The sequence below is a fragment of the Pleurodeles waltl genome, chromosome 10 (assembly GCF_031143425.1).
Source record: "Pleurodeles waltl isolate 20211129_DDA chromosome 10, aPleWal1.hap1.20221129, whole genome shotgun sequence".
Lineage (NCBI taxonomy): Eukaryota > Metazoa > Chordata > Amphibia > Caudata > Salamandridae > Pleurodeles > Pleurodeles waltl.
Window position 1 is genome coordinate 932,065,151 of NC_090449.1, and position 25,905 is coordinate 932,091,055.

At 43.9% G+C, this 25,905-nt stretch overlaps 1 protein-coding gene across 3 annotated transcripts in view; it reads right to left on the minus strand.

Annotated features, from left to right (window-relative positions):
- Positions 1-25,905, minus strand: part of GLCCI1 (glucocorticoid induced 1) — a 250,093-nt gene that overhangs the window by 84,402 nt on the left and 139,786 nt on the right. For all 3 annotated transcript variants that reach the window (XM_069211722.1, XM_069211721.1, XM_069211720.1), the window contains exon 5: positions 5,258-5,410. In XM_069211722.1, the coding sequence (XP_069067823.1) occupies positions 5,258-5,410 (153 nt within the window). The remainder of the gene's footprint in view (positions 1-5,257; positions 5,411-25,905) is intronic.

Consider the following 25,905-nt stretch of genomic DNA (forward strand, 5'->3'; position numbering starts at 1 on the left):
GAAAGTAGTGCAAGAGGCTGAATCTCACTTTGATTTCTTGTACTTCTTTTTCAACTTACCAGACGGTTTTGACTGGGAAGAAGACCAGACTCTAAAACGACCGCAGGAATGAGATCCAACTTTTATCTTGGACTGTGATTCAGAGTGGCCCTGGCAAGAGTTCTTATGCTTGGCCATGTAAACCTTCGGCTTGCCATCACTGAGAGCCATGGGGTTCATCAATGCACATTCACTGCAGGCCTTGGAGTCATGAATCGAACCCAGACCCTACCAGCAAACTTGGTGAAAATTTGTCACAGACATCTGTTTGTGAAAGTTCCTACATGGCTTAAAACTTGTCTGGCTGTTTGAATGAACAGAGCACAGCAAAGCAGCAAGCAATTCCAGCACACAGGTGATTTGCTGTGCTTTATAATGTAGAAGCTACCCTAGAAAACTTCCCAAAATTGTACAATTTCCTCCTCTCACGATCATGTGCCATAGTACATGGGGGATGCAGGATTGTGGGATTTTCTCTGGGTTACTTGAGCAACTGCAAAATCAGCCATATGCTAGCCTATAAAATAAGCTGAGCTACTGTCAACCAGTATTTATTTATTTTTAACAATTAAGCATTGATGCCTTAGTGGGCACAGATACACATGCTTGCACGATTTTCCCTCTTTGGATAATGCTGGCATTAATTTCACTACCTTCCTTCCTCGTTGTTAGAAATGGGGTCTCTAGCTGGCAGTTGGTTTGTACCCTGTCTAGACCTCACAAAATCATAAAAATGTTACTAGACCTGCAGGTCTCGTAGCTTGAATAATCTACTCGACTTAACTGTTATGTATTTGACCTGGAAATTGTGTGATCCTAGGCAAATATTGTATTTTACAGTCACCTTTTCTTCATTCTCACATATGAATGCACGTTCAAATTTGTGAGTTCAGCATTTCTGCTGTAAAAAGAAAATTCTCGTTTGATTAAATACACTAAAGGTTGGTGCCGTGTATAACAAATCTAGTCAACATATAGGGTACACATGATCCATGCTTGACTTGCATCTTAGTTTACTAATAGCTTTGACATCAGGGTAGGAGTGTTTCTCAGTTTGTTTAAACACTCACTTTCAATAAATAGATTACTAAAGCATGATGTGGTAGCGTACTGTCATTTACAGACAGCATATTTCCAAGTAATGTCCAAAAACCTTCCCACTAACTTGCAGCTTTACTAATAGAACTCTATAGTGTAGTAACAATAATCTGGAAAACACTGAGTTTCAGAAAACACTTATCATTTGCACATCAGCAAGTAAAGTGTTCTGGCTTTTTTTTTTATTCTATTAAAATACTTTTTTTTTTTATCACACAGAAGTACAAAAACATGGTCTTTCACAGCTACTGAAATGTGTTTTGAAAGTTTACTAAGTTACATAACCCGATACCAAAAGCCTTTCATTTCACATAGTTAAGACTGTTCACCTTACAAAATCCTAGAACTCTGCAGCCACAAGGAAAAGTATTTGCATTTTAAGAAGACAAACTGACTTTTGACCTATGGCTCTGAACACAGAGCAAATGTGACAAGAATAAGAATTAAAGGCATCTTAATTGCTAATTCTGAGTGAACATAACACCTGTTTTTTTGTCCACTCAGAAGGGTTGAGTGGAATCTAAAAATAGCTCGACCTCATAAAATATAAGTTGCCACTCTGGTCGAGTAGATTTTGTGAGCCCTGGGAGGGAGCCTCACTCTAGTCTGGATAAGGGAGTTACCCAGCTCAGATAACCCCTGCTAACCCCTTGGTAGCTTGGCACGAGCAGTGAGGCTCATCTCAGAAGCAATGTGTAAAGCATTTGCACATAACACACAGTAATACAGTGAAAACACTACAGAAGGACACCACACCAGTTTTAGAAAAATAGCCAATATTTATTTGTGTAAAATAAGACCAAAACGAGAAAAAAAATCCAACCTACAGTGATAAAGATATGAATTTTGCAAATACAGTTCCTTGAACTTGATAGCTCCGTCTGGGGCTACCACGGCGTTGTGAACAAATCCAACATTTCAGGCCAGCTGCAGTGTCGGGAAGACCCACAAACAGTACCTTGGAAATGTAGGGCATTGTGATCCTCGCAATGCGATCTGGAGAGCGGCATCGCTGGCGTCAGCAGGCATCGGTTCCGGAGGTTGGTGCTGAGGTCATCAGGCCCCTGAAGTCACACGTGTTGCAGCTCGAACTCCGGGTTGATGATGAAGTCAGGAGCGCTGGCGTTGATAGCGTCGGAGCTGTGGTGTGAAGTGGGACGATGTGAGGTGTGATGCCCACAGGTCACAGTGCAGGCAGTGGCTCGGTGACGGCGTCCTGCAACTTCAGTGAGACCAGGTCTGCAGTGTGAAGCGGGCAATGCAACGTGGGGTGTCTCCAGGTCGCAGTGCAGGCAGCGTTGTTGCTGAAGTGCGGTCGTCAGTAGCCCAAGGAGGCAGTATGCTGTGGGTGGGCTCCATGTGGCACCCACAGGTCTTTGTGCAGGCAGGGGCATTTTTTTTTTTTTTAACAATGCTGGAGTCGATGGCGCTGGTGTTGGTGGGCTGGGACTACGGTGCGGGACGGGACAGTGGTACATGTACCTCATGAGCAGCCTCAGTCCATGGTAGAGGCAGTGGCGTCTGTGTCAGAGTAGAGTGGCGGCATCAAGGATACCAAGGCTTCAGTGTGAGCAAGGTGATGCAGAGTGCGGGGCCCACAGGCCATGGTGCAAGCTGCGGCTCGGTGACGGCATCAGGTGGTGGCGTCAGGGAGACCAGGGTTGCAGTGTGAAGCGGGGCATGCAGTGCCTTTAAGTCACAGTGCAGGCAGCAGTATCGTTGACGGCATTGTGGTGGTTTTTCTTATGTTGCAGCACAAAACACACAATTCCCAGTGCTGTAGGCAGATGAATCTGAAGTCTTCGATATCTCTGAGACTTGCCAGGTCGAATTGGCAGTTTAAAACTGCACCCACAGACTCTGCACTGGCGGGCCTGAGACATGGTTACAGGCTACTCGTGTGTGGCATAATCAGTGCTGCAGGCGCACTAATAGCATTTGATTTGCAGGCCCTGGGCACACATAGTGCACTTTACTAGGGACTTACTAGTAATTCAAATATGCCAATCATGGATAGACCAATCACCAATACAATTTACACAGAGAGCACTTGCACTTTAGTACTGATCAGCAGTGGTGAAGTCAGCAGTGACAAATCAGCAAAAACAGAGCCCAGCATATCATAAAAACATGAGGTCAGAAGGCAAAAAGACAGGGGGAAACATGCAGAAAGATGCCAGGTCTAACATGTACTTTAAGATCATACAAAAATGTATTTGTTTCTATGAAAGCCACTAGAAGTTGAGAGAGTCTGGATGCTCCCCATCAATGTGTGAACCCATACAATGTCGACTGCAGGAGTATCTGCAAGGGATGGGGAGTCAAGGAAGGCCAATAAACATCCCATTTATTGCCATAACTGATCTTTCTCTTCCTCCTTCAGTTCCACAGATTCTGCCTAAACATGATGGTCTTGTGGAGTTTTGTGTGCAGGGGATACTGGCTGTGGGAGTAGATGTGGAGAATTATATGACAACTGTGGAAGTACTGCTGGCTGAGGCTGCAACCAAAGTCACTATGGTGGAAATCTTGAAAAGCAGCCAGACATTGTGCATCTTAAATCATTTATAACATCCACACAAAATGATAGCATCAGAGAGCCGCAATAAGGTTCTCCTTGGTAATAGTGTTTTTGCAACTTCTGCAAGGCACGGAACCTTGTACTTTGCTCGAGTTATAAAAAGAGCAAAATTATTGAAGGTTATCACAGCAAGCAATGATATTTTCCAAGGAATTGACATTCCTCTAGGTGGAATGTCTTCCTTTCTTTGAGGGGGAATGTTTGTACTTTCCCACAAACACTGGAGTATGTCATGTGTGTGTTGCCTCTGTTTACCCATCACTCAGTATGCCAAAATTGGGGTGGGGATGTGGGGTGTGTGTGTGTGTGTGCCAATATTTCATTCATCTAAGACTTGCTTCCATCTGGAAATGGTACATTAAAGATGTCAGACCTCAACATGGAACAAACTGCTACGGTGGACTCCAGTAAAAAAGCATATATTTTAATTTTACCTTTTGTAAATTACGTTTTTATGAAAATTGGCAGGTGCCTAAAGACATTACGTGAATCCAAGTAAACCTCTCCAAAATCCTTTTTTGAAGAAACCAAACTAAAAGGCACAGTTGGGTGTCAAAGTATAGTTTATTTACAGGTTGACAAATATCTGCATTTGGGCACTGACAATGTATTGTATATTGGAGGACCCAAGGCTTAAAGTTAAACAAGCAAAATCTTCTCACACACATATAATTATGGATTAACTGCAAAAAGGTTAGAAGGATTGGGTGGGACTAAGGTGAAAAGGCCAAATCAACTACCTTCACAATGCCAACTAAACAGAAAGGTCCTCAGATTTTTATGAGAAGACAGCTCCCATAGACATCTATGGTTGGTCGTATATGTCACAGTGAAAATATGATGCAGGTAGGCAGGAGAGATCTTGAGTACAGAGTCAGTAGGATTGCAGGCCATGAAGGATGGACATCCAATCAGTCAGATGACCATCTTTTAAAAAGGCAAAATAGGTTACAATTGAAGAAGCATCCCTTTACAGCCCAGAAAAAAAGAGTCTAAACATCTTAAAAGAGAAGTGCATTCCTAACCTTCGGTTGTACCAAAGTCCATATTCTGATTAAAAGTACGAGGAGTTAAGATGTGTAATGGGTGTAGACTGAATAATCCTGCTGTAATGTCAGAATATTTTAAGCCAATAAGCATCAGCTGTTGAATTCTATCAAAACAAGTACACAGTTGGGAACATAAAGGAGGCAATGCGTAAACTAAAGGAGGATGTACACTTGGCTAAAAGCTGCACTGCATTTCAACAAATGTTCTGAATGTGTATACCAACGTTTAATGTGCTAAACCAATTAACCCTCCAAACCGCTTGTACCTATCATTATTGCCATCCATGCTTCAGTCAAAGATTGGCATATTCAGTGTAAATATTAATGTATTTGGGGTCTAACATAATCCAAAAGTAAACGGGATTCTGAGTTGGTTGATCATAAAACATTTTTATCAAAGTAAAGTTTTCAATCAGCATTTCATTTTTTTTTTCTTTTTTTTTTAACAATTGGGGTTTCCGTGTACTACACATTTGACAAAAGAAATTACCTTTGCTGCTGCTTCTTTTTCATTGCTTTCCTTAATAAAGACGGTTTCTAATTCAGGGCTTATTCCTTCAACATTACAGGATACTCGTGATACTGTTGATTTTGGCACTGACATGTTAGATAATTGCACAGCAACCGATCTTGATGCAGAAGCCTATAATAAATGTAATTGAAGTGGATAAAATACAACAATAGCAGACTGCAAGTTCTATTTTCAGTGTCTTCCAACAAAATAAAAACTAATAAAAGAGGGGCATACTTTTTATGTAAGGTACCTCCTGCAATTATAAAAATAATACCTGAAACACAAAGTGGTGTCAATATTCAAACTGATATATATATATATATATAAAGAAATAACACACTAGTGGTTGCCAGTAGGTAGTTAAGGTTAGAACCATATTTCCATAGACAAAGCGTTTTTGACTTACCTATATCTTTGGCATCATTTGACGAATCTTCATGAACTTTTCCCCAAAATATGTGCCTGAGATTCTTGTTGCGCATGGAAAGTTTAGGGGAGATCTGTAAAGCTAGGGCCGAGAAAACTTGGGGGAAGCAGGGGAGGGAGGGGTGTTCATAAGACATGCGTTTTCCATGTTAATTCCCATAGGAACACGACTACAGCCCGAACTGTTGGATGGAATTACACTGAAAGCTAGATTTTTTTCTGCCGACTATGCTTTTGGTTATTCGATAGAAATTCGTTCAGTAGTTGTTGGGAAATTTAAGGAATTCCAAATTTTGTACATCTTTAGCCGCAACAACTTCACGAATAATAAGCTCGTGCAGAGATCTGCAGACCTCTGATTGGCTGTCAACACTTCAACCAGGAAATGTTGGCAGCCATCTTGGGACTCTGCTTCAGCTGAGTCATAGAAATATATATATATATATATTTTTTTTTTTAAAGAAAAAGGACCAGGGAAAGGACACCCTGACCCCATAGCTCTGGTGCTAGGGTCTCCGCCAAGGCTAAAAATAAATAATTTTTTTTAAAAAATCTGCAAATTCACAATCTCCAATTCACAGCAAAAGTGTTTTAATAAAAAAAAGAAATGGAGGCTCATGAACTTTTTATGAAGCCCCCTGGTGGGCCAGGTCCCAGAGGCATGTTGAAATAAAGGAGGGGGGAGCCCGGGGTTCCCCCTCCTAGGGTATTTTTATGCCCTGGGGACAATCACCTCCCTGGGGTGTACAATTATTATGCGGGTGGGGCCTGAGCCTGTCTGGGCCCCACGGACGGCCACCCCCCAGGCCTTAAATCAAAATGAATACAGAGGGGCCGTATGCCCCCACGGAGACCACCACCCCCCAGGACTTTGAAACTGAATGCTTAGGACATGGCACTCCAGGGACCATTGCCCGCAGGTTCAAGGTTAAATTCTTGGTACCTCATGCAGTGTGTGTATATTTATTAGTATTTTGAATGTTAACCATTCTTAGTAATGCAATTTTTAAGTCTTTACCACCCAAAAAAAACCTCTTTGGAATGAATGTCCGTTATGTCTGGACACTATACACTGAGTCATCTACTGACTAGTGGTTAAGGTCTTTGAATCTCACACTGAAGGTTGAGGGTTCCAGTCTTAATGTGCCTCTAGTCGTTTGCCTTATTTAATTTCTTTTCAACTTCAAATATTTAAAGTATATATTGAAAGGCGATCTCAATCTTTTTACTTGACAATTACATTTTTCTTTTCAATTTGTCCTAAAATATATCACTGTAACCAGATCATTAATTAAAGTTAAAAAAACTCACTGGGTGGTTACAAGGAGTTAGCTGAAAGGCCTGGCCTGTGGCAAACCCTGCTGTGCACAGCTGAAGTGCATTGGCGGTGAGGGGGTGGGTTATTATAGGGATTGGCTGCAGGCCAGGCCCTGCAGCCCACCTCTGCGGCTCACGGTCTTTGTGCGTGGTGGGGTGTTGGGTGGTTTCAGCCAGACACAGCCAGGTGGTTAAAGAGGCTTTGCTGCAGAGCCTAGCCGCAGGCCAGACTATGCAGTTAACCTCCGCTGCACACCGCTGAAAGCAGAGCGCAGCATGGGGTTGGGTGGTTACAGAGTTGGTTGCAGGACCTGCAGTCAAGCTCTGCTGCACACAGCCAAAGGCCTTGCACAGCGGTCGTTTGATTAACGTACCTTACTTAAAATTACTTTACGTTATAAAAAAAACATAGAAATTCACTGAAAGAAAAAACAAAGGTTACAGGGACATTATATTTAGGAAACCGCATTAAATGTGCGCGTCCTAAGGTAACTATAACTGGCCATGCAGTGTTAATTACCCCACAAATTACAGCACTCATGACATCTTTGATAACAATTGATAATGTCAGTGTAACATCTGCAGTAACATTATGGATCGAATAACTGTGCATGGCGGGGGCACCAGTTACAATTACCTTAGGGCACGAGTTAAAGTTACTTGAAATAATTGCTGAATTTCTCTGGTTTTGTGCGAGTAACTTCAGAGGCTTACTATAACGTCCTTATAACCTTTGGTTTCTTAAGTGAATATATATATATATATATATATATATATATATATATATATACGGAAAATGTCACTTCCCAGTGTAAATCTGTTCGTGGCATTTAGTGCTGCAGATTCGCATGCTGTACATATCTCGCCATCTAGTGTTAGGCTTGGAGCGTTACAAGTTGTTTTTCTTTGAAGTATTTTTTTCGAGTCACAGGATCGAGTGACTCCTCCTCTCGGTGATAGTGCGCATGGGCATCGACTCCTTTGTTAGATTGTTTTTACCGCAGAAGGGTGAAGTAAGGAGTGAAAGATTGTGTATGTACAACTATAGATATACAAGAAGTAAATAAGATGTCCATGCAAAAAAAAAAAAAAAAAAAAAACGGTGGTTAGCATGTAGGAGTTGAAGTGGTTTGAAATAGTGTTTTTAACACTGCTTGTCCAACATTAGCTTGTTGTCTAGATAACACATCTACACAGTAATGTTTTGTGAATGTTTGTGGTATGGACCATGTGGCAGCTTTGCATGTATCTGCCATTAGTTTATTTCCTAAGAATGCAATGGTTGCACCCTTTTTTCTAGTGGAATGTGCCTTTGGAGTTACTAATAGCTGCCTTTTTGCTTTAAGGTAGCATGTTTGAATACATCTTACCAACCATCTAGCTAATCCTTGTTCTGAAATGGGATTACCTTGATGAGGTTGTTGGAAACAACAAAAAGCCGTTTAGCTTTCCTAAAGTCCTTTGTTCTGTCTACATAATACATTAGAGCTCTTTTAAGATCAAGAGTGTGTAGAGCTCTTTCAGCAGTAGAGTCTGGCTGTGGAAAGAAGACTGGCAATGCCACTGACTTCTTAACGTGAAAAGGTGAAACAACTTTAGGCAAAAAGTTTGGATTTGTCCTGAGTACTACTTTGTGTACTTGGAAGAACGGTTCTTCTAGAGTAAATGCTTGAATTTCACTTACTCTTCTCAATTAAGTAATTGCTACTAAGAAAGCAACCTTCCATGTCAGAAATTGAATAGCACAAGAGTGCATGGGTTCGAATGGGGGTCCCATAAGTCTTGTTAGCACAATATTAAGATTACATGCAGGAACTGGTGGAGTTCTGGGTGGAATAATGAGTTAAAGTTATTTCATAAATGCTTTTATGACAGGCACTCTAAAGAGAGAGAGATATGTTGTATGTTTTGTAGGTAGGCTGATATGGCCCTTAGATGAATCTTAATAGTGACAAAAAGCAAGATTTTCTTTTTGTAAATAAAGCAAATAGCACACAATATCTTGTACTGATGCTTTAAGTGGATCTATATTTTTAGGTTGACAGTAGTTTACAAACCATTTCCATTTATTTGCATAGCATTTTCTGGTTGTTGGTTTACAGGCTTGTTTTAGAACGTTCATACATTCTAACGGAAGCTGTAAATATCCAAACTCTATCACTTCAGAAGCCAAATTGCTAAGTTGAGCACACTGAGAATGAATGTCTGATTTGACCTCTGTTCCGAGTTAACAGGTCTGGTCTGATTGGAAGCTTGTGATGGGGCACTAGTGACAGATCTAGGAGTGTTGTGTACCAGTGTTGGCGTGCCCACGTGGGAGCTATGAGTATCATGGTGAGAGAAGTGTCACGCATTTTGTTGACCAGAAACAGAATTAACAGGAGAGGGAGAAAAGCATATGCAAATATCCTTGACCAGTTGATCCATAGAGCATTGCCCTTGGACTGAGGGTGTGGGTTTCTGGATGCAAAGTTTTGGCGTTTTGCGTTTTGGCTTGTTGCGAAAAAGTCTATGTTTGATGTTCCCCACATCTGAAAGTAATACTGAAGTACCTGTGGGTGAATCTCCCACATGTGTATTTGTTGCTGCGTCCTGCTTAGAAGGTCTGCTAGCTGGTTGTGTATTCCTGGGATATATTCCGCTAGTAGGTGAATGTGATTGTGAATTGCCCATTTCCATATTGTTTGAGCTAGAAGGGACAGTTGGGATGAGTGTGCCCCCTTGTTTTTTCAGATAATACATTGTTGTCATGTTGTCTGTTCTTATTAAGACTGTTTTGTGGATGATCTGAGGTTGAAATGCTTTGATGGCTAAGAACACAGCTAATAATTCAAGGTGTTTATGTGGTAAGTTGATTGTATTGAATCCCATTACCCTTGTAACGTTAGATTGTTGAGATGGCCTCCCCAACCTGTCATTGACGCATCCGTTGTGATTATGGCCTGTGGCACTGGGTCTTGAAAGGACCAAACTTTTGTTAAGTTGTTGTGATTCCACCATTGCAGAGATTTGTAAGTATGGTGGTCTAACAACACTAGATCCTGTACCCGACCCTGGGCCTAAGACCATTGTCGTGAGAGACACTGTTACAGTGGTCTCATGTTTCGTCTAGCTTGGTACTATTGCTATACATGATGCCATCATTTCCAATAGTTTCATGACAAATTCTACTGTGTAAGTTTGGTTGACCTGCATTTGTGGTATGAGGTATTGAAAAAGCTTGTATCCATTGTGGATTTGGGTATGCTAATGCTGTTTGGGTATTGAGAATTGCACCTAGATAAGGTGCAATTTGTGCTGGTTGAAGATGAGATTTCTGGTAATTGATAGTGAACGCTAGTGTGTTTAGGGTATCTATTGTGTATTGTGTGTGTTGTTGGCATTGTAGAATGGTGCTGGATTTTATTAACCAATCGTCTAGATAAGGAAAGACATGTATGTGGTGTCTTCTGAGGTATGCTGCTACTACAGCGAGACATTGTGAACACTCTTGGTGCTGTTATTCCAAAGGGTAGTACTGTGAATTGGTAGAGGCTGCCTGATATTACGAGTGAGGGACATTTTAGGCAGTCATGAGCTAATGTTCACAAAAGAGAAGATATGGGAGAATGAGCGTACTTGGCGTGAGCTGGATGTATGGGAATGTGGAAGTAAGCATCTTTTAGATCTAACACGGTCATGTAATCTTGTTTTTGTAGAAGGGGAATGACGTCCTGTACAGTGACCATGTGAAAATGTTCTGACAGGATATATAGATTTAGAGGTCTCAGATCTAGAATGGGTCTGAGAGTACCGTTCTTTTTTGGTATAAAGAAGTATAGGGAGTATACTCCTGTCCCTTGATGTGAGATAGGAACCATTTATATTGCCCCCTTCAGTAATGGAGATGATAGTACCTCTTTTTTTTTTTAGTAGAACAGTGAGCCTGTGAGAATGATGGGGGAATATTTGGTGGAGTGGCGATGAAGTCTAGGCAATAACCATTGCGGATAATTGAGAGTACCCACTGATCTGTGGTGATGTTCTGCCAGTGAGAATGGAATTGTTGCAGTCTTCCTCCCACATGAGACTTATGGGAAGTCATTGTTTAATTGGTGTGGAAGCACCCTTTGAGGAGGTAAATTTTCATCTGGCCCTGAGATTCTGTCTTATGGAAGAACCTCTAAATGACCCTCTTGAAAAGCACTGCTGTGCCCGTTTTGGATGGGAGGTGGAAGCCTCTGCAGTTTGGGTTTTAAAATCTCCCCTAAACTGTGGTTTCCGAAACGAACCCCGAAAAGGTGTGGTATAAAGGGCTCCTATGGCTTTTGCAGTATCAGAGTCTTTCCTGAGTTTTTCAATGGTCGAGTCTACCTTTGGGCCGAAGAGATGCAGTTTATCAAATGGTATATTAAACACTGCCTGTTGTTTTTCAGGTTTAAAACTTGAGGACCTCAACCATGCATGTCATCTGATTATGATGCTGGTATTAATTCCTCTAGCTGCAGTGTCAGCTGCATCTAGAGCAGACCTGATCTGGTTATTTGCTATGGCCTGAGCCTCTTTTACAATTAGCTGTGCCCTCTTTTGGTGTTCTTTGGGTAGGTGTTGCAAGAATTCTTGCACTTCATCTCAAGAAGCCCTGTCGAATCTCGCCAACAGGGCCTGGCAATCGGCAACACGCCATTGGTTGGCTGCCTGTGTTGCCACCCTTTTTCCCGCAGCATCTAATTTTCTGCTTCTTTTGTCCGGGAAAGGGGTATCCCCTGAAGACTCACTATTAGCACGCTTCCTGGCTGCACTGACCACAACAGAATCTGGTGGTAATTGTTGTGTGATGTAGATTGGATTTGTTGGTGCAGGCTTCTATTTCTTGTCAATCCTTGGAGTTAGAACCCTAGCTTTAACTGGTTCTTTAAATATTTCCTATGTGTGCTTAAGCATACCAGGAAGCATTGGTAAGCACTGGTATTGCTTATGGGTTGAGGACAGTGTATTAAAAAGAAAATCCTCTTCTAAAGGTTCTGCATGCATTTAGACCCTCTGGTATGCAGCTGACCTGGATATAACTTGGTTATGAACCGTACTATCCTCTGGTGGGGATGGTTTAGTAGGGTAGAGATCTGGATCATTAGGCAGTATAGGATCCAAATCGTACATGTCCCACGGGTCTACAGTGTCTCCCTGTGAATAAATATGGGAGTGTGATAGTGACAGTAGTGGTGGTGGAGTGACAGGTTGTGGTGAGAAAGAAAGCTGCGGTGAATGTGGTGGAGAAAGCTGAAGAGGTGTCAGCTTTTCCTGCCGCTTGAAAATGTTTGCCGGTGGTGGGGCAGTAGCAAGAGTCTCTTGAAATGCTAGCTTTCTTTTAGTCTGTGGAGGTGGAGAAGTAATAATTTTCCCAGTCTCTTTCTGGATTTGTAGTCTTCTCTGCTTGCGGTCCATAACCTCCAAAATTGGAAGAATGTCAGATTCCTCTATTTGATGTTAAGAGGTTGGTTTTGTGCCCTTAGAGGACTGTTCAGCGAATGTTTTGGGCACATGTTTCATTCGGGCCGAAAGTCCTGTTTCTTCCGTATATGATAATGTTTTCAGCTCCAAAGTGGATCTGAGGTGTTTTGGTCCCAAAGCTATTAGCTGAGGTTTCGGCTCCAAAGCCGAACGCATTATTTTCGGATCCAAAGACTGTAGGCGTCAGCTTGGTTCGGAGGTTGAGGTTTGTATTTTCTTGCTCGACACCGGAACAGGTGTGGCCTGTTGATGGGGTGTTTTGGCCTTTTTCGGCACCAAACCCAGGGTCGGTCAACAATTCGTTTTTTTTGGGTGGAACCATGGCTTGACAGCAGTGATGCACCCAAGGCCTTGCTTGATTTTTTAAAAGTGGGTGCTGGGGCAGGTGTACTCACATACTGTGACGTTGCAATGGACTGGCTGTTGTCTTCTGAACTTTGTTCGGAGTCGGAATCTGTGATCAAAACTGCCGTCTGTGCCTGCTCCTCTTCGAGGGTGTCGGTGGTGGACTCTGTTCTTCGAAGCCATCTCCAGTCTTCGTGCCCTTCGATCGCACAATGTTTTCTTCGATCAAAACGAACGACATGCTTCACTGCTTTCCTCACAATGTTTTCGGAAAAAAGGCAGAGATAATAGACCAAATGCTGGCCGGAATACGGAAATTTAGCGTAGCACCGAGGACAGAATCGGAATGGAGTCCGAGCCATCAGGCCATGGCGCAGTTGACCCGAACAGGCCCATGAAGGGCACAAGTGCCAAAAGGGCGTTTTCTAGATCCAGACGGTATTATCAGATCGAGTGCAGAAGAAACCAGGTTCGAAACATTACCAACGGTATAAGAAAAGTTATTGTTAATAAAGAGTTTCTGAATCGAAAGTCTTGGAGCGAGAGGTATCACGTCCAAACCAGACGGCGGAAAGAAAACAATTTAACAAAGGAGTCGATGCCCATGCACACTATCACGGAGAGGAGGAGTCACTCGATCCTGTGACTCAAAAAAAGACTTCTACAAAGAAAAACAACTTGTAACACTCCAAGCCCAACATTAGATGGCGAGATATGCACAGCACGTGCATCTGCAGCTACACATGCCATCGAACATATACATAGGTTTACTTTATTTTCATCGTAAACAACAATAGAAGTACAATACAATGCAAACATATGAAAATCAAATAACATCTTATTACATCGATTAAGACAGAATACAAATAAGCAAATATAAAACAATCTAATATTCTACATGTTAAATCACAATTACCCAGACATCATCAGGTTTGGAAGGAAAAAAAGTAAACCAACTATCAAGTGACTAGTGTGCCTGGGGCCTATGCACAAAATATAAACATAATTCAGTATGTGCAAAATCCAAGCTTCTGTAAAGTGACAGTTCCAACAGCATGAAAATAATTTTGACACCTGTAGTGCAAGAACATTTCTCCTCTATACCCACACACCTTATAACAATACGATACAGTTCTATCCACATATTAATGCCAGTGGTCACAAGTCATGTGCTGGTGGGAAATGAATGCTAAGTTAGGTTGAGAAGAAGAGAATAAACTCAAATGTTCTACAATACCATACCAATAAACTTTCATTGCTTTGACATCTTTTTCTTCCTTCTTATCAAGCAGGCGGCAGGTGTAAAAGGGTACGCGCAGAGGGGAAGATGACAGAACACCTTTGTCGGAGCAGTCTGGGTACACAGATAGGTCAGAAGAGCTGCCTCGGATGCAGCCTTTCCTGGCATTAGTGCCTGTGAGTCCCATCCAAGAAGGGGAAGGACTGTGGCAGCTTTGTCGTTGGGGTCTTTGACCCCCTCACTCCTTTAAACGTGTGGGGCCTATGGGCAGAGAGTGGGTCGACCTCTGGATGAGATAAGCCTGATGTGGAGGCACAGATGCACCACCCAGGAGGCCTAGTTCAAGGGGATGGTACAAGAAGGCCCTTCCCAGCACAAATAACAGAATGCGCTACCCCCTCAGGTGGGGGACAGATGGCAGCCCAGGCAAGAGCCATCCGCACCAGACAGAGGTGAGGGACCAGATATGGAAGTAATGTCAGAGTAGCTTTTAAGGCACCTCTACCTGAGGTGGCTTGTGGCACGATCCCCAGAGGAATGAGAGAGGAACCACCCCCTCACCAGCTGGGTGGCAGGTGCATGAGAGGATGGGGAGGACTGGATGCCCCTCCCCCGCTTCAACAGGATCACCAGTAGCGGAGACAAGGGTACAGGACTCTTTGCACTGAGCAGGGGCAATGAGAGGAATCCTGACAGGGTTGGGGGTATAAAAGTTATACAGTCAGCTGTGGTATTGGTCCATAGGACAAATTCAGGCAGGTGAACCTAAGGAGGCTGTTGGCAAGGCAAAGGTTCGGAGTGAGTGGCATGGCAAGAGGTAGGAAGCATGGAGAGGGTATCTGTGCAAGAGGAGGATGATGGAACAACAGTAGAGAGTGAGGACGGAAAGAGGATCAAAGGGGAATTGACTACGATATCAGAGAGAGAGGAGCAGAGATGCTAGACAAGAAAGTGTCTACAAGGGAAAAGACAGGAATGGGTAGCTCAAAACAGCAGCAAAGGATATTGAGGGATAAACAACAATTGTCCAGGGTGGCACAGTGGAGCAGAGAAGAGGGCCACGGACAACAATGCCAGGATGAGGAGAGGCAGAGCAGTTGGAGGGTCATTGAGGCTGAATGGTGGGGAAGGACAGGGACGATCAGGAAACGGGAAGACATGGGGCATCCAAGGCAGGCACAGATAAGAGGGCAGGGCGCATCAGAGACAGGCAAAAGGACAAAGGGAAGATGGTGAAAGGAGAGATAGTAAACCTTCCAAAGATGAGAGTGAGGGACATTTTAGGCAGTCATCAGCTAATGTTCACGAAAGAAAAGATATGGGAGAATGAGCGTTGGAAAATGGCCCTCTCTGAAGGGTCAAACCAAAACCTTGTTTTTGTTTTACTTTAGGACTCTGTGCACCTTACCACTGCTAATGAAGCTTGTGCTCTCTCCCCTTAAACATGATAACATCGGCTCATCCTCAGTTGGCATATTTAATTTACTTACAAGTAGGGGTGTACTGCATGCTCCGTTGGCAGAGCTAACAGAGTTTTTGGAACTCTGCACTCTGCTTGGAGCGCAGATTTGTCCAAAAAACTCAGTTAGCCCTGCCAGTGAAGCTCACCTGGTGCGCGCTGCAGCCCAACTGGGCTGCACAGTGCAAGTGCAGACAATCTGCGCTTGCGCTGTGCAGCCCATAAATGGGCTGCAGCCTGCACCGGAGCAAAGGAGGAAAGCAGCCGCTGAAGAGAAGGATCCCTGGTAAGACCAAGGTAAGTCCTCTACTCTCCTCTCTTGTTTGCTGTTTGTGCACACTTGGTCACAAACAGAGACTGAATTAGCAGCTTTCACTGCCTACGGCTCTGGCCTGGACTCAGGCCAGGGCGTAGGCAGTGAAAGCTGCTGTATGAGGCCTCTTGTGCACCGTCCTGTCCCATGTGCATTGCAGGGTGCAATGTATTTAAAAGGATGGACATATACTTTCAAGTTTTACATGCCCTAGTAGCGGAAAAAAAAAAATTTGCTTTTCACAACTGAAAGGCCTATCTTCCTCAGAGGATAACATTGGGATTACCTTATTACATCTTATAAGTGAGATTCCCTCTTTGCGAGGCCTTTATACTGGTGCCCAAAAACCAGGCATATACCCTCTGGAGGCGAGTTCTTACTGTCAGTTGTCCATATGGAGCATTGACTATAAAATACTAAGTAAGATCCTAGCTAACGGACCAGTGCTTGGTTCCCTCATGCACTCAGACCAATGGGGGTTTGTGCCATGACAGGCAACACAAACTGCAGTACTCGGCACCTGTGCCATATCGTGGGTGTTGTAGGTGATTGGGATGGATCCTACCTTTCTTCAAGGGGTTACGATCTGCCCCACAATTAAGGGCCCAAACTGGTTGTCAGATCTCACGTTCTTTTGCCATAGGTAGGGGGACCAGACCGGGATGCGTCCTGTCCAGTGATCTCTGCGTTGGCCATGGAGACACTTGGCTATAAAGCTGAGCACCAGGGGCCCTGCACTGCACACTGTCTCTTTATATGCAGAAGATGTCTTGGTGTATTTATAAGATCATGCACATACGCTGCAGGCCCTCTATGACCTATTTGATCTCTTTGGAGACATGACAGGCCTTCGGATAAACTGAGGTAAATCCTGTATTCTTCCACTGTGTGGGGTTGCACCAGAACATCGAGTGGCACTGGCAGGAGGGCATCTCCTCTGGAGTTTTGACATATTTTGTTACCTGGGTGTTAATGTCTATCATATGGACAGGGACCTGTTTGCTACAAATTATGATAGAACCCTGACCTTGCTTCGTCAATCTGTGCACTTTTGGACGCGGTTGCCCCTTTCACCCATGGGTAGGGCGGAAATAGCAAAGATGCTAGTCCTACAGAGGCTGTTTTATTTTTTTCCGCTGCTTTGCTGATGCTTCCACCAAGATCCTTCTTTGCTGTTCAGAAGAGTCAGCAGTCCGAGCTCATTTACGGGCCTGTACGAAAGTGAATATCGCTTCCAACGATACAACGCTCTATGCTCGAGGGCAGACTTGTGGCCCATGACCTGGAGCTGCATTTTGCAGTGTCTCAACTGTAGTGGCCTATGCGATGGCTTGCTGGAGATGAGCCGGAGGAGGGTAGACTTGTTTGGCTCGACTTGGAGGGTGTGAGCATACTGGAATGGATATGCTCACCAGGAGGTCCAGCCAGAGAAATGGGCATGCTTCCCCAGTGGCTCAACTTGTTTGGGGCTGATACATGCAGCCTCGCCGCGCATCAGACCCTTACGTGCTGCTGTTACCCCTCTCGAGCATGCCTGCCATTAAGGATTTGCACGGGGCTCATGATCCTTCCTGCGGGAAGCGGGGATAACTCAACTGGGCAACTTATAAAAGGAGGGCGCACTGCTCTCCTACTAGGGTTACAACTGGGAGATGGCCCCTTTCTTACGTAAAATGCAATTATGGCTGCCATGGGGAGATATGGTCGCCGGGACAAGCTGAGCCAACATTGCACTTAGGATTGCAATGTTTCCTAACACATGGACTGGACCGTCGGGCAGTGTTGGCGCTATACACAGCAGAGATGTCGCACCAACCTCCCGACTCAGGATAAGCCCTAACAGGATGAATGCTTAGTTGTGGAATTGATGGCCAGGTGGAACCACGGCACTGGAGTGAGTGAAATTCATCTCTTGCAACGCTCGCCTGAAATTCACACAATTTAAGTACTTACCTCAAACCTAGTTAACACCACACTGCATCCACAAAACGTTCCCGGCGGTACCTCTGGCCTGCCTGCACTGCGGCCACATAGATGTCCCATTTATGCATATGGAATTATAGTGCTTCTGTTACTGCGGGTGTGGGCACAGATCATGGAACAAGTATCGGCGATGACTGATGAGCAGTTATTGCCAGATCCACTCTGTCTCCTGGGGGTTACGAAACACACTTAACGCAACAAACACTACTTATAGATGGTTGACCTGGCGTTAGTCCTCTTCAAGTGTTAACTGCTATGGCCTGGAAAGCCCCACACCCCACCCACCCACCCACGTTCAGATGTTGGCTTCAAGCAACACACAAATGGGCTCTGGCGGCTGCCACAGCCTACGATTGCCGGCTGTGGGGAGATGGGGGTGCAGCCACGCTCTGGGACACATGTTCTCAAACTAATTGACAAATTACATAAGCCTCCCTCCTGGGGGATGGACTCTCCTGTCCTGCCCCTTGGATATAGTCAAGTGGATACAATGGCCACCTTCTCTATCAGGCGTGCATGAATACTGAGTTACATTAGGGCTCTTGCGACCCTTGGGTGGAGTCCTCGTGGGGGGGGGGGCGTCTCCCTCTCCCTGCCTGTAACTGCCCGCACACTGTGTTGACGCTGAGCTTCTGTTATACCTGCCACTGCTCTCCAATAGGGCTACCTAGAGCAACGTCAACCGAAGGCTTTGTTAGTTGTCAGTTTGTTCTACTTTTACTAGAGGTATATTGGCTACTCCTCTACGGGATTAGATGCACTAAGTTGACTGGGGCTGCTATTATACCTGTTTCACATGTAGCACTTCCCTGCTTCTCAAGATATGCTCTGCTTACATAACACTGTCTTTATATATAAAGTGGGACAGGCTTGATTGTTCACTCTATGACAATATGTATTGCTGCATTCTTTGTAATAAGTGAAGGTTTGAGTATAAATGGCAATAAAGACTTTTTTTTTAAAGTGTAATTCCCAATCTGGGAGAGATAAGTTTGGTGCCCCTTGGCTAACTATTTAGAATCACAACTTATGGTGAAGTCGCATTTTAAGTTGTAAGTCTAAAAATGACAGTTTTAGAAAGTAGGCATTTTTCTTACCTACACCAATTTGTTCCTTTTGCCTGTTGCCAGTACACATCTGGAGTGGATGACATCTGTGCTTTGTGCTTTCCCTCCAGACAGCAAAGGGAGCTTTGGTGTGCCTGATGGACCGTTCCATCCGATGGCCCATCACCAAGCTGATGGGTCTTCCTGGGTTGATTGAGAGGGAGGAGCTGATACTGCAACTGAAAGGGTTGGGCCTGTCCCCACACAATGAACTCCATACCCTCTTGTGGGGAGTCTGCAGCCAGGGCAGGGACCCCACTTCAAAGGGACAACTGGACCTCTGACACCACCAGCTCAGTATACTTCTGAAACTTTGGATACTCTGCCAGGAAGAAGGACTGCTGTGCTGCTACAAGGACTGCCACTCCGCTGAGCTGCTAATCTGCTGGACTCCTCCTTTGCTGAGCTGACCTGTTGCCTGGGAGTGAGAAGGACTGGATCTGTGTCCCTCCATCCCAGAACCAAACCGACTCCAAGGGCTTGCTGACTTGTCTACTGTTTTGTGAAGTCTCAGGGACATAAACAACTTCCAACACCCCCTGCTACAGCTCCTGGACCAGTCTTCAACCTGCTCCTGACCCCCAAGAGGCGCACCACTAGACATGGGACCTTAAAAGTGGCTCCAGTACGCCCATCCACAATGCCCGGCCAAATCTGGGTCCACGAAAACCATTGCTGATGCTCTCCCTGCACCAGGTGACCTTCCACGCAAACAGGACTCTTGGCTCAATTTGGAAAAGGTAAAAGCGGGACATACCTGGGACTGTATCCAATCCAGGTTCTATTGCGTTCAGCCACAAATTTTGGATTTCACCCAGTCTTGCACGACCAGATAGCACTGGTTCGCCCTTCATGCTTCTGAGCACTGTAGTGCATTTTAATTGTTAAAAATTGATATTGCGGCTTCCAGTTATTGGATGTTTGTTGATTTGGTCTTGTTTTATTCATAAATTTAAGCTCTAGTTTTCTAACCAGGTGTGGTGTCTTTTTGTGAGGGGTTTTCGCTGTTTTATTGTACTAAGTGTCGCACAAATACTTTACACATTGCCTCTTAAGTTAAGCCTGACTGCTCTGTGCCAAGCTACGAGAGGGTGAACACAGGTTAATTTTTAGGGTGTATCTGACTTACCCTGACTAGGACTGTAGTTCCTGCTTGGACGGGGTGCATGGGGTTGTGCAAATACATGGACTTGCTAAAGCCAGCCAGTAACAGCTTTGGGGAATTAAGCAGGATTGTGGTATGAGGAGGATTTTGGGTCTCCATGTAGCCTGAACACTTGCAAGGCATGCAAAGAATTAGACAGAGAGCTATGTTTGCAATTCAAGTCACCAACCAGACCTTTGAGAATTCTGCACACAGGAAGCAGGGTTGCCACTTCATGAACAGCAGTTTCCAGGGTGTCCCTCCCTAACAAGGTGGAGTTGGGACAGTCAGGAAGGATAGGTGCCGTAGGGCACTTGCTGGAACTATAATAAGGTATCTTTCTGCAGATTCATATGCAAGTTCCAACATGAGTGTCAAAAATGCTATGGCAGACATCCAATACTACTCTGTAGGGGGGAAGGGGGGAGGGAAACAAATGGGGTAAAGGCTGTGGGGCCGAAAGGGGAGGAAGGTTGCGTGGGAAAGGTAGTTACATCAGTTAGAGTAGAAAAGCAGACCGTGCAGCGATGAGATATTTGGAAAAAGGTTTACGGAGGGTTCCAGAACACCTCACAAGTATCAGAGAATTGGGAGGTGGATCGACAATCTTAAATCATGTCAAGGAGCATAGCAAAAAGGGGAATCTATGGAAAGAAGGGGAGGGGTAGGATGGAGGATCCTTTTACTGCCCCTCAAATGGACAATCGGAATAACTCACCCATAAGGTTGGTACCTAAAAAGAGCAAGAGAGACTGCATACTAATACACCACCTACTGTGACTTAAAGGGCTATCGATCAACAACCATATGGAAAAAGGAGAGTGCTCCGTAACATACACAAGTCTGCACAAGGCAATACAGATGGTATGGAAGTGCGGGATGGGGCTGGAATTTGCAAATATTTATATTAAGTCTGATTCTGATTGCTATTGGTCCCCTTGCAGGACACACAACTGCTGGGGGCTACAATTTCAAGGACACATCTATATGGACAGATCCATGCCAATGGGTTGTCCAGAGGCATGTCAGGCCTTGAGTCATTTAGCACATTTGTGGAGCGGGCAAGAGATGGCGAGGTTGGTACAAGTGTTGCACCACCTTGACGATTTTCTGATGTAGGGGCGAAGGAGAAGACAGAAGAGTCTGCCAGACTAATGAAGATGTTCAAAGAAGTGACAAAACACATGGGTATCCCTTTGCCAGAGGAACAAAGGCCCCACCAACCGTCTGCCAATGGAAAAAATGAGGGCATTCAAGATCTGCTGCCACAGATGTTAGGCAAAAGGAAGTACAAAATGCACTTCATTCAACAAATACTGGCACCTGTAACCTTTGCATACAGGGTGGTGTCTGCATGGAATGCATTCAGTTGACAGCTTTGCAATGAAGAAAGCATCAATGCTCCATCAGCAGATAAAGTCACTGTAGAGATGGCAGAGATTCTTGATAACCTAAAATGGGGTGATGGTAAAGCAACATGATGACCCACTGATTTGAACACTCAAGATAATGTCAGATGCATCAGGGACAGGGTTTTTGAGCTGTACTGGAAGGAGAGCTGTTGCGCGGAGGAGTGGCCAGATGCATGGCGACAGAAGCGATACAGTATCACCGTCTTCGAATTTCCAGTTATAGTGGCAGTGTAGCTATTGGGGGAAGGGGGGGCGTGGGGGGGGGGTGAACTATGCGATAGGGAAGTGACCTTCAGGATTGACAACCAAGTAGTGGTACATGTAGTGAATAACGAGACCTCAAAGGACCACCATGTGCTGAAGTCGTTGAGAGTTTGTCTTGCTATGTTTGTAATGGAACATATGGTTAGGGCTAGACTTATGCGGGTTGGAGAACTAAGAAAGAGTTGCACTGGCTCGTTCGAAGTCGGACAGGTTAAGTGGTTTGTCTCTGAAAGTGGACGAGTCAACAACAGCAGTGCCACCCGAGATGTGGTACTATGGTCGAGGGTGAGATGGCTGATTGGGAAAAAAATTAAATTAACTGGCGGAATACATAGTGCAGTCATACTGGGCAGCTTGAAGTGAGTTTGTGGTATCAGGAACTCAAAGACGGGAAAGAGCAGAGGACAGTCTGCAGTGCAGGTCCACTGACGTAATTCAATTTGTGATGGGCCTTATTGAGAACGGGTGTTTGCCAGTGACAATGAAGGGAAGCTGTCAGGCACAGCGTTTTACAAAAAATGTTTTGGGGCTTTTAGTCAGGAAAAGAAGAACTTGACAAGAGGATACTCAAAGGCTGGGTGTGGAAAACAGGCAGATCGGGGACAACCAATTACTGAGGAGATATTAAAAGAAGTAGAAGGCAAGAAGAGTTTCACATGTGCAATCCACCTGGGATTTCTGCCGGTTTACAGCAGTGTTTATGCTAATGCTTTTTGGGTCATTCCAGGTGTTGGAAGTGGTGGGGAAGAAGAGTTATTAAAGTGTTGAATGGGAAGACGTATGAATATAGGGAAATGAAGTGTGGGTGAACCTGAAAAGGAACAAGACGGATCAGAGAAGAAAAGGTAGTCTGGGAGTCAGTCAGTCAATCTGGGGCAGAACACTTGCCCTGTGAGGGAAATGAAAATATTGATGAGAATGAGAGTGAGACGGAAGTGTCCATTGTGCAAGCATGTGGGTAGGGGCAAAGTGACTGCACAGCAAATGCTGGGAGTTTTGGGGCACTGGCCAATGCAGTAGGGGTTTGAATTTGGCACAGTTTTTTTTTTTTTTTTTTTTTTTACATAGGAGCAGCCACAGAAGCGTTTAAGAATGGTCTGCTGAGCAAGAGATTGAGTCAGTGGAAGAGTGATGGCATGTAGGGCTACATGAGACTGTGATGGGATGGCCACGTGACCGAAGAACAAGTTACTTATCTTTGCTTACTAGCCACAGTCTCCTCACCTTTTGAATACTCCCCAGGCATCAGACTAGATGCTAACTTTTCAGCAGTACCTCTGTGTGCCATTAGGTGGCACTATGTGCTCCCCACCTATGCTGTTCTGCTCCAGAAATAATATGCAGAGCCTATTTAGGTGTCACTCCCACACACTGACGTCAACTGCTTTTGTGGCTGTCTGCACCCCCAGACACTGAGCGCCAAAAGCAAACTGGTAGACCCGAGCATAGATTCCCACACTAGGGATCTTTTTAATAGATAGAAACAAATCACAGTGAGTATGAGGGTCGGTGAGGAATCTGCAGCTAGGAAGAATCTACAACAGAAAGAGAGCTACCAAACGCAAGTAACTTGTTCTTCTGATAGAGACTTCTAGCCCAGATTCCTCACCTTCTGAACAGGTACCGATGCTCTCAAACCAGGAAGTCCTGTAGAAAGAGCAGACAAAATGCCTTTCTGGGCTGATCTGACTGCCCAAAAAACACAGTGCTTTGTGAAAGTGTAGAGGTGCTTTTCAAATGTCTAGGACAGCGGTAGCAGCTTTAGCTCTGGTAGAATGAGCACACAGTCCTTCCAGAAGCTGCTTTTTTGCCATTGCATAACTGACCTTAATGTCACTGCAGGCCTTAAGGATTGTGGCTCGAGCACAGACACCACAGGCACACCTGATGGAGACCTGTCAACAAATATTTGCTTATAACAGTCTTTACAGGGATTAAAACATGTGTTTGAGAGATGAGAGGGAGATCTGGATCTGTGTCAGGAAGCACAGAAAGAAAGGACCAGACATCAGTTTATGGGACTTGTGCCTATATAGAATCCTCACGTCATTTCTGGAACAGAATGGCGTTAGTGTGGAGCTGCATAGCACCACCTACTGGCACACAAAGGTCAGTCAGTCAGTCAAAGAACTTTATTCGGCAGTTGCCATAAAAGTGCACATTTTTAAGATCAGATTGCAAAAGTACAAGCAAACAGAAAAAAGTTAAACACATCTTACATATGTTACAAAATAAGAAATATAACAGAATAATCGTATCCAAGTTCCTCTTTCACAAATATCCCAATATTCTTATCAAAACGTTTACTAGTTTCATGCAATATAAACTGTTTAAATACCCTAAAATATAAAAACCTTACTTCTTTTTAAATAAAAGCTATACTAAACCATGTATATAAGGTATAAAATTGTAGATATAAGAAATAGATTTAAAAGTCAACATTAAATAACATTAATAAATTACAAGATATTAATACCAGTTCCTAATAGCAATAGATGATCTAATAAAGTTTAAAACCCGATAACAAATTTTATCATTTGATAATTTCAGAAAATATATCAAAGCTTCCTTATAATGGATTGGTCTCAGTGCGTAAAATAGGTAAAATTAAAATATTTCTAGGGGAGGCATAAAGGGAGCAAAAGAGAAAAAAATTAGAAGTACTTTGTTTTGAGCTGGCATTGCAAGGACAGGGTGATAAATCTTTTTGCCAAATACACTGCTTGGGAAAGGCCATCTTAAAATAAATCAAATTTAGTCTAAAAATAATTAAAAGAGAATAGATTTTTGGACATGAAAACCAGGTCAAATAAGGTTCAATATGTAAGGCCGTAACAATCTGAGTATAGGAATCTAAAGATTTCAAGTTGAAACAGCTATGGAGTCTTATGTGCAAAGTATGCTCAGAATGACGTGCTTTCAACAGGGGCTTTGCAGATGTAGTTAGCATTTGCGGTTCTTCATACATATACCTAAGCCCCAACTTGTCAAAAGATAATCGCAGGTACGAAAGCCAGGTAATCCTGTTCGAGTTAGACAACTGTGTGCATTCAGTAATACATTCCTGCACAAGACTAGCCGCTGGGTTCGTCCAACATCTAATCCACAGCAAAAGGGGGGCAATAGAGACAGTGTCCTCTAAAAAGCATTGGCCCACTTCCTCATGGATGATGATGTTTGCTATACACTTAGGTACCATCAATAATCTGCGCATAAATTTATTCTCAGTACATTGGAGAGTGGGTATTTTGATATAACCCCAGACACAGGCCCCATATAGGGCTGCTGAGACACACTTGGAATTATATAGCGTCATAATCTGAGAAGACGGTCTGTGGCCCAGTTTACGGGTAAAACGAAAAATCGCTTCAATATTCCTTGACATTTGCTGAGACTTAAATTTAAGGAGAGTGTTCCAGAGCATAGAAGAACTAATATGCATACCTAGATAACAGAAATCCCTCACCTTATTAATGATATTGCCTCCCATAGTAAAAGTTTTAGATTTTGTATTTCGGGGGCCACATGTCATGACAAATGTCTTTGAATAATTAACTTTTAAATCTAAGTCCAACATGAAGTCCAGAAAGAGATCCAACAGGCCTTGTAAACCATTTGCAGTGTGTGCAATAAGTACAGCGTCGTCTGCATATAGTAAGACTGGGAGCAATCTCTGGCCCATCTTTGGCACACCCTCCCGCAATCATAAAGCCCGTTAATATATATCAAAAAAAGAAAGGGGGCCAGAATACATCCCTGTCGCACTCCCCTAAAAGAGGAAATGGGAGCAGTTCTCTGCCCCGATGGGCCATACTGAACTGACACCTTTAAATCCATATGAAGGCGCTTTATGAGATCCAATAGAGTCACATCGCATCCCAGAGTTTCCATGATTTGCCACAACTTCTCCCTGTTTACTAAATAAAAGGCGCTAGATAAATCAATAAAAACCATATGAATTGGCTCCCTTTTGGCAATTACATATTTGTTAAGAATGAGATGCAGATTTAATACTTGCTCGACTGTGCCCAAACCGGGTCGAAAACCAAATTGAATTGGAGACAAAATCTGTGCCTGTAGCACCCAATCCTCCAGGCGAGATAAAATCACACTACCCAAAATCTT